This window comes from Salvelinus alpinus, chromosome 25, assembly GCF_045679555.1.
Source record: "Salvelinus alpinus chromosome 25, SLU_Salpinus.1, whole genome shotgun sequence".
NCBI classification, from domain to species: Eukaryota; Metazoa; Chordata; class Actinopteri; order Salmoniformes; family Salmonidae; genus Salvelinus; species Salvelinus alpinus.
The window spans coordinates 15,157,965-15,167,608 of NC_092110.1; the positions used below are offsets into that span (position 1 = coordinate 15,157,965).

General features: G+C 41.8%; 2 protein-coding genes across 2 annotated transcripts; one reads left to right on the plus strand and one right to left on the minus strand.

Moving 5' to 3' along the window:
- Window positions 1-335: 335 nt before the first annotated feature.
- Window positions 336-3,921, plus strand: mtres1 (mitochondrial transcription rescue factor 1). The gene is made up of 4 exons (XM_071365725.1): window positions 336-461; window positions 1,250-1,697; window positions 1,963-2,035; window positions 3,429-3,921. The coding sequence occupies exons 2-4, from the start codon at window positions 1,270-1,272 to the stop codon at window positions 3,609-3,611; spliced, it is 684 nt and encodes a 227-aa protein (XP_071221826.1). The 5' UTR covers window positions 336-461; window positions 1,250-1,269; the 3' UTR covers window positions 3,612-3,921.
- Window positions 3,922-3,947: 26 nt separating this feature from the next.
- LOC139553423 (BEN domain-containing protein 3-like) lies at window positions 3,948-8,208 on the minus strand. The gene is made up of 4 exons (XM_071365723.1): window positions 8,087-8,208; window positions 7,176-7,230; window positions 6,833-7,029; window positions 3,948-6,655 (listed from the first exon to the last, which is right to left on the minus strand). Exons 2-4 carry the CDS (start codon window positions 7,225-7,227, stop codon window positions 4,412-4,414), a joined length of 2,493 nt encoding a protein of 830 aa, XP_071221824.1. The 5' UTR covers window positions 7,228-7,230; window positions 8,087-8,208; the 3' UTR covers window positions 3,948-4,411.
- Between the last annotated feature and the right edge of the window lie 1,436 nt (window positions 8,209-9,644).

A 9,644-nucleotide genomic window follows, 5' to 3' on the forward strand; every position in this document is an offset into this window, starting at 1 on the left:
GCAGATTGTATATTCCTCTATTATGTCTCGTAGAAATGTATGTGTTGGATTACTAGTCAGATATGATGATTATGGTGCCAATGGTCCATCTTTTTTGCCTTCACAATTAATTTTCACTGTTTACGTCTCTTGTCTTAGGTCTCTCTTTATGTAGTGTTGTGTTGTCTCTCTTGTCGTGATGTGTGTTTTGTCCTTTATTTGTATTTATTCATGTTTAATCCCAGCCCCCGTCCCCGTCCCCTTTTGGTAGACCGTCATTGTAAATAAGAATTTGTTCCTTACGGACTTGCCTAGTTAAATAAAGGTTAAATTAAAAAAATACAGCGGACCTTTAATTTGAAGGATTGTCTAATTTGACGTGGAAGTGATATTACTGCTGCTGACCTTCACGCGGGTCATGTTATAAGTACCTAGCTAGCTATCAAGCTAACTGAATGAAGGAGACTCATCTCAAAATTAAGGTAACTACGACATGAATGGGCTTAGCTACAACCAGTAATCATGAGGGGAAACAACGTTTATTAGCTACTAGCTGTATTGCTTATCTCTATAGCAAGGTATTTATTTCAGTTAGCAACGTTAGCTAAACTAATGTGACACATTACAAAGTAAGCTCACTTTAGCCTAGGTTGAAGAAAACAATTATTTGTAGTGTTATTTTTTTTTAGACTTATGTTAGCTAGCTACATATCATGTACCCTAGCTGAGGACGAGAAGAGGTTGAGTACACTGCATAATATAAACAATGTGATTATGTAGCTAGCTACTGCATGTCAACTAGTTAACCTTAGTTAAAAACAAACGAGGTAACAGTAGCTTGTGCACTAGTTAAAGCTATTCAACCCTAATGAATGCTGCTCTTATGGCCCCACCCCCACATACATTTTAATTTAACCTTTATTAAACTAGGCATGTCAGTTAAGAACAAATTCTTATTTACAATGACGGCCTAACCCGGACAACGCTGAGCCAATTATGCGACTCCCAATCACGGCCGGTTGTGATACAGCCTGGAATTTAATCAGGGTCTGTAGTGACGCCTCCATCACTGAGATGCAGTGCCTTAGACCGCTGCACGACTCTGGAGGCATACCATTACCATAGTGGGCCACCAACATAACTTGACAATGTATCCTATCTATATTACATATATAGTTATTGATTTCCTAAAGGCTTGTTGTACCAAAAATCCACATTCAACTGCTCTTTATAACTCTATTGTTGTAAACGACTGTCTACTTTTTTCAAGTCACAAGGAGGAGCTACAGCATGCAGGGATTGTTGATACAGGCACTGGCCCTGAGACAGTTGGGAAGGCTGAGTACCCGAAAGCTGCTGAACCCTGGACTGGGACCTTACTGGACAGAATGGTGCCCAAGGACACTACACACCCGCCAGCTGTGTGGTTCCCCCTCTTTCCTGACCCTTGGGACACACAAGCTTCCTAAACGCTGGAATTCAGCTAGGAGCAAGTTGGTTCTTCATCACGTGAGGTTCAAAAGCAGCAAGAAGAAAGGAGGCGCAAAGGTCGTACAGGAAGAGGAAGAAGATGATGAAAAGGACCTGGAGGACAGTGACTATGAAGATGAACCTGAGGATGACCCCAGTGTGCCAAAAGACTACAAAGACATAGAGAAATATGTGCAGTCCTTTCGATATGATGTTATCATGAAAGCTGGCCTTGACATAGCACGCAAGTGAGTTGTTACAGAGATATGCCTTTGTTTTCAAATGGATGCACTCAAGGAGATAAAGAGGGTTGGGTTATTGTATCATTAATATTTGGCATCAATATTGATAACAATTTGAGGGAATCCAAATGGGTCGACTTTGAGCACCTCTCCTGAAAGCTTCAATGAAGAGATGAGGTCAAATTATTTGATTGATATGGAATTACTTAAAAGGCTCTAATCTAGGCCTATCCTCAGTGGCCAATTGATTTTTTTGTTGTCTTTATTTCAGCAAAGTGGAGGATGCATTCTATGGCAACAAGCTTTGGCTAAATGGACAGAAACTTGTCAAGAAAAGTAAATTGGTGAGTTACTTTTGTGCCTAGTAATGATGTATAAAATAAACAATATTTCTGTCAACCTTCAACATCTTACAGGACTCTTAGGATCCAAACCCACCCCCTGTGAACTGAAGTGGTAGAGCAGTCTAACCAACTGGATTTTCAGGGACAAGTCTAAGGGCTCGATTCAATCCGTAGCACTGAATATCCGCACTATAGCGCGACTGAAATTTAAAGGCAATGTTTCCTCGTTCGGAGACTGCATTTACGGTAAATAACCTTAATTTTTAAATTGTGCTTGTAATACCAGCCGAAGCATCACCCATATGGGTGCTGCACTTTTCATGGAGTAGCTGTTAAAGCCTACCTAGAGAGGAGGAGTAACTGAACTTCAGAAACAGCTCCGGGCCTGCCTGCCTGATTCATGTTTCTCCCTCCCTGACCATCGACACCACCTCCACCCAAGCTACTTCTTTAATGAACTGCATCATCATCCAGCTGTAGAAGACCATCTCCCATGAACTGCCAGCTCCCTGAAGTTTATTTTATTTTTTAAATCGACAGATTCTGTATGATAAGCGCTATATAAACAAATCTATACTGAACAAAAATAAAAACACAACATGCACCAATTTCAAAGATTTTACCCGTTACAATTCATATAAGGAAATCTGGCAATTTAAATAAATGTATTAGGCCCAAATATATTAATTTCACATGACTGGGCAAGGGTGCAGCCATGGGTGGGCATAGGCCCACCCACTTGGGAGCCAGGCCTGGCCAATCAGACTAGTTTTTTCCCCACAAAAGGGCATTATTACAGACAGAAATACTCCTCGGCACCCCCTCAGGCGATCCTGCAGGTGAAATAGCCGGAAGTGGAGGTCCTGGGCTGGCGTGGTTACACATGGTTGTGAGGCTAGTTGAACGTACTACCAAATTCTCTAAAATTACATTTGAGGTGGCTTATGGTAAAGAAATTAACTTTCACTTCTCTGGCAACACCACTGGACATTTCTGCAGTCAGCATGCCAATTGCACGCTCCCTCAACTTTAGACATCTGTGTGGTATTGTGCTGTGACAACTGCACATTTTAGTGGCCTTTTGTCCACAGCACAAAGTGCACTTGTGTAATGATCGGTGTTTAATCAGCTTCTTGATATGCCACACCTGTCAGCTGGCTGGTTTATCTTTGTAAAGGAGAATTGCTCACTAACAGGGATGTAAACATTGAGATAAGTGTTTTGTGTGTATGAAACATTTCTGATCTTTTATTTCAGCTCATGAAACATGGGATCAACACTTTACATGTTGTGTTATATATTTTTGATCAGTAGATAACGCAGATCTTCAGCAATATGGATTGAATCAAACCCTAACTTTCTTAATTGTACCCATCTTTGGTTCTCTCTTCAGGTTAAAGTTGGGGACACCTTGGACCTGGTATTGTCAGAGAACAAAGAAACAGACACTGTCATGCTTTTGAGAGTCATCATTAAGAAGGAATTGGGTGAATCCAAGGATGGAGACCGGTACAAAGTTGTTCTGAGGCGCTGGAAAAACATAGAACTTCCCAAGCAGAATGCCTTTAAACAATGAGTTTGTGTACAATACTGAATATACCATTCATTGACAAGGGATTTGGAATATCTATGTCTATGCATGATGTTACATCAAAGTAATGGTGCATTTTTTTTAAACATAGTCTTCTTGGTATGTGTCATCATTGGCTTATCTGGTTTCAAATGGCCTTGGGCCTTGACACAATTTTCTATTAACAAATATTAGTAAGACTCATTCTCAATATTACTATGTAATTATGAAATGGATGGTCATGGTTTGAATCAGATGCAAGGGGATGGATAAGTTATGGAGTGCTAAATGCTAATAAAGTGAAATGCTGAAAATCGACTGACTTGATTACAAATGGCTTAATGGGATCTGTTGCCATGGTTTAATACATATTTATAATACAAACTTCTATAAGAAGGTATAACATTGTTATAAAAGACAAGTAGTGCCACAATGCGACAAATAAGCAATGGAAAAAACGATCACCATTTTTATCCATCTTTGCCTGTGATCTACTGTCTTTGTAATATTTACATGGTTATTGTTTTTAAGGCTACACATCTTATATACAGGGTAAATTAGATGAGCTATGACACTTGTTTTGGTGTATACATACAGTCTATAATCTCAAACAAGCAGACGATGAAAAACTAAACTGTCTAATACTGTAGTTCAATATTACAAATACATTGAGTACTAATGAAAAGCCTTTACAAGTTGGCCATATCCTACACAGAACAGTGTGCAAAGGCTCCACTATGCTATTCAGCTTCTGTACTTGTGCAAATATTTAGAATAAAATATAAAAATTGTCTTTAGCTTTGCTACTAGGACACAGTATTTGATCTCTTGGCCTTCAGTATGTCACACTTCTTGCGGTTGGGCCGCCGGCATCGCTCATCTATGCTTGGCACACATTCATAATGCCAGACCTCCTCCATCTTCTCAACTGGGTACACGGCTTCTACATAGTGGCGGATGAGCCTGAGACGCACTGGATCCAGCTGCTTCTTGTTGCAGGCGCCTGAGTGGTTATACTGAAGCCGCAGGTTCTCCTGAGTGAAGAGCTCAGGGAAGAGGCGCACCAGTAGGCGGGCGGCAAAGTTTCCCACTGAAAGGCTCTGCTGGACAATCTCTCGCACCTCAGTGTCTGAGAGCAAGTAGACCAAAGGCACTGGGAAGTCTGGAATCGACACCGTCAATTCCTCCAGGGGGATCATGCAGAAGTCTTTGCTACTTTTTTCAGGGGGTAGTGGAGGGATCTCAAAGTCCTCCAAGTGCTCTGTGTTAAGCTGGTTCACTTGGCAAGCAGCCACAAAGTCCACAGGCCCTTGCTCCAACTCAGGAGCATAGACTTTGGGTTGCTGCTGGTACGACCGCCGTTGTTCCGTGTCTCGTCGCCTGCACCGCTCGTCCAGTTTACCCACAAATTCCAGGGTCCACACTCTGTCATTCTTGGCCTGTGGATATAGTAGCTGTACATAGTGGCGAATAAGGTTGACCCGCACAGGGTCAAGCTGTTTCTTCCCGAGAGAGCCACTACAGTTGTAATGCTTCCGTGTGTTCTCGTAGGTGAAGAGCTCAGGGAATGTAAGTACCAAGAGGCGAGAGGCAAAGTTCCCAATTGACAAGCTACAGTCATAGTTGTTCCTCAGTTGCTCCCTAGAGAGCAGATACTCTTGAGGCACACTGAAATCTGGTAGGGGGATCTCAAGTTGTTCAAAATCGACTGGCACGAGCAACGACTTTTTTGACCTACGACCTGGTCTCTCGTAGTCACACATGTCACTGATCTTGATGATAGAGACATCATCAGGGAGGCTTGTGGAGTCATAGCTCTCATCATTCATGTTCTCAGGCTCACTGCCATTACTGTTATTGTGATAACCCTCTATTGCATCTTCTATGTGCTGCACACACACATGCAGCCAACTATCCTCTGGGACGTCAGGAAAATTAGCTTCCATGTACTTACGGATAATCTCTATCCTGTCCGAGTCCAGGATCATCTTTCCCACACTACCCTCTAGGAATTTCCCCTCCTCAAAAACCTCTGGGAAAACTCTGTTTACAAGAAACATAAAGTCTTCAGGGGAGGAGAGTTTATCAAGATCCTCTCCAACCTCCTGAGTGTCAAACACAAGGTCTGGCACTACTACTTTATTGTTGGTGTGGTCACTATTGGAGTCTAATTCGAGGTGCACTTCTTGCCCCTCATTTATAAAATGGCAGGGCTGGTTCCGTTCAGCTTTTAAACCCAAGTCTGTAATAGTCTGTCTCCCACATGACTGTGGCCCACTCTCCATATCCTTCTGAGCCCAGAAGCGGTTAAAGAAGTTATTAATCTGTAATAGGCATTCATCCTGCCAAATGTTGTTATTCTTTACCAGAGGAAAACACACCTTCACATAGTTGCGTATTAGCTGCAGCTGTAGGGAATCCAACGTTCTCTTGTTGGCGATACAACCAGGAGTGCACTCCTTGGCTTTAAAAAGTTCTGGGAAGAGATGTACTAGCAGTCGACAACCCAACTCGCCAGCATTTGATGTCTGCTCCATCAGTTGACTCAGCTCCTCACTTGTCAACAGGTATTCTGGAGGAGGCTGGAACTCAGTTGCCATCTCTGAGGGTTTGATCTGTTTTTTGATGCGAGTGACCTCCAGGGAAAGTAGATCCACCTTGCTGTGCAGTTGGGTCATGCTTGAGTTGAGCGTATTGAGGATGAAAAACATCTTCTCAATGAGGGAGTATAGATTAGAGTCTGTTGAAGACATGGACCCTGCTGCCCCCAGGGCAGAGAGGGGTTCACTTCGGCTGTGCTCCCCTGTATTGACCAGTTGAGGGGATAAGAGATTGCTGTAGCTTAGCTGCACTCCTCCATCATGCTGAGCCTGCTGGTCCAGGCTTGATGTGTGCTTCTTCTCTGTGATTCTGTGAGAGATGCTGTAGAGAGGCTTCCTGTAAGAGGCTATAGTCTTCTCCTGGGCAGGGTCCTTCTCCGCAGATGTCAGGCAGAGGGATTGTGGCCTCGTGGACTCTTCAGGCAATCTCCTCAGCAAGCGCCGCCCTGCCTACACAGAGACAACAACAACATTATGCATTTCTTATCTCAAATAAAAAAAGAATGTATTTTTAATGTCCTGTAAATAAAAACAGGAATAAGCAAGCCTATGTCTATTTGATGACATTTGTCTATTTACCAAATTAAGTTAGTCATAATCATAGATTATGCCATTTCATTAATTTACCTCCCTAGAGACCCTGACTCTTTTCCCGCTGGTAGACTGAAGCAATTCAGAATTGTGTGCGTCACAGCCCATGTCCTTGGCAGTACGTTTCCTGGTGGCCTCACTAGTTCCAAGGTACCATCTTCGGGGTCCTTCAGTTGTCTCACTAATAGTACATTCATCTGTCTCCGTCTTGATGTCTTGAATGGGTTCTCGCTCTGCAGAAAATAAACATTTCAAATCATTGTTGTTATTTCCAATATACAGCTTGATTAGATTTCCCCACTTTAGCTGTTGCTAAATCCAAACAGTTTGGAAGTGAATAGTTGCAATAACAGTAGAATATTAAATGGTTTATACTTACCTATCTCAAGCATTTCGCCATCTGAGTTTTCCCTATGGTCAGAGGAATTCATATCCTATAGTAAAACAATAGAATCAAAATAAATAAAACCTGCAACATCACTGTTTATGCCATTTTCAGAATTCCAATGTCACTGCACTGGAAAATAACCTTGACTGTGGTAATTTCTCTAAATAGGCACATTACTTTGATTGCATTGTCCTAATGTTGTTATATTGTTGGAGACTTCATCTTTCAAATTAAAAGTCACATTCTATGCTTCAACAACAACTGTGATTGTTGTTCCATAGAAAAAGCAAAGCATTTGATGTAATATTGTTGGAATCAATCAGGCCCTTGTCTACTGCACCGCTTTATATGTTCATAGGCATACATGGATGATATTCTGAACCCGTGCTATTTGATCAGCTGCTTGGGCGCATGTTTACTTAACGAAAATATTGGACAGCGTCGCAGTAAGCTACGTTAATTTTACAATTCAATATAAGACACTAACTTGTGCTCTTTTGTTTAACTTCTAACAGTGTGTGAGTTTTGTGTTCTCTGATGCAAGAGGACTCAGTCTGTGGAGGCTTTATATGATTTGCTTCACTCGCCCCCTTCGGTTTCTGTCCCATCCACTTCCTCATTCTTCTACACTAGAAGCCCATGAACCAAAACATGAACACACACACACACACACACACACACAACTGTTTTACTTTTCCCACTGGAAATAAAAACTTCAGCCTTTCGTGGCAATTAAAAAACGCTATGACATGTATTTGAATACACAGAAAATATATATTTCTACTTCGCATTACAGCTAGCTTATCATTTCGTGACGCGTCAGTGTATATCCTTGTACGAGTTTTCCCCACTCTTCGTGGAATTGTCAAAATGAAAACACAGATGCTTTAGCTCGAACTCACCTTTACGGTTTAATGTAGTCCTTTGCAGTAATGGAAGACGTGGTCAACATCTCTGCCGTGGGAATTTCACACTGTTCGTGTTTCTCCTTTTTTGGAGGGGGGGGGGTCTTTGTCGTCTCGCGTGACGTGTCGGGGCGCGCGCCTGCAGTGTCATTTCCGCACAGCTGTGGATGTGTCTTGTGTGGCGGTGTGGCCTGTGAGGCTAGCGACAATAAGGATTAGCCACAAAAGAGGAATTTGCGATTTGCCTTCAAAGTGTATTAGACTGCATAATTGTGTTGTGTTTTGCAATAAACTATGATGCTAATATTTGTGTAAACTCTTTGGGATTGTAATCTGTGTGTGTCACTGACAAGGCTGATACCTCATTTCCATAGTTAAGGCTGCACATAGCCCTTGATATGACTCAGTTCCATTACGTTACACATAAGAGTCATTGGACGAAGGCGTCTTCTGTACGGGGAGTTTTGTTAAGAGCCCCAACGCTCAATCTGAACATTAACAACTGTCGCTTGCGGTACGGTTTTGAAAGCATAAGGACCTTATATTTCATATCAGCGAGAAATTATATATTTAAAAAAAAAAAAGTTAAATTGATACACACCTTGATAGGGTTAGTGTTCCCACACGGCCATATTTTCATGTTACAATGCTTGTTTACGGAAGACATGAGGCGAACGACCACCTGTGCTAATTACCTATCTAGCATGCTCCGAACACCTGTGTGTAAGCATAACTCGGGGAGTGTAGCAGAAGCGTAGTTTCGTGGATGGAGGTACCCATAGCTTTATGGATATGTGCAAAACTACTACAGTAAGTTAATCATTTTTATTTAAAGGATTCTTTCTGATGAAAGATGAGGCCCATATGTTTCTAAAGACGTACCGCAAGCAACGATTATTGGCATTTCTAAACGTTAAAACACAGTGTTGGGATTGTAGTCGTGGGAAAAGCTAATGGATGAAAACTGTAGGGATAAGGCAGAATGCCACCTTGAGTTTGAGGGCTAGGCTGTATATTGAATAACTGTATGTATGCCCCCAATACAATTATGCAGTCTTATACATTCACAGTGGGATTTGAACGTTGTTTACAGTTTCTTGTGAAATTAATTAATTATTGTATTCATTTTTAAGTTATATAACATTCCAACCTTGTTTAGCATTATTCCAGTATTTGGATCATTTTCAAAGGGGGATATTTATTTAGAAGGCGAACCGCAAATTCCATTATTGTGATTTATACTTATTGTGGTTAGCGTCACAAAGGTGGCCGTGTGCATGATGACCGAGAAACGATGGCCTAAATTGTGCGCAAGTTGGTTTACTAGTATGTATGGGATACATCATCCAACGAAATGCTTACTTGCAGGTTCCTTCTTGACAAGGCAACAACAATAAGAAATAGTACGTACATTCCCCAACCAGAAGCCATGGATTACAGGCAACATTCCCACTAAGCTAAAGGGTAGAGCTGCCGCTTTCAAGGAGCGGGACTCTAACCCGGAAGCTTATAAGAAGACACTTGCCAGTTGGTCAAACCATCAAACAGGCAAAGC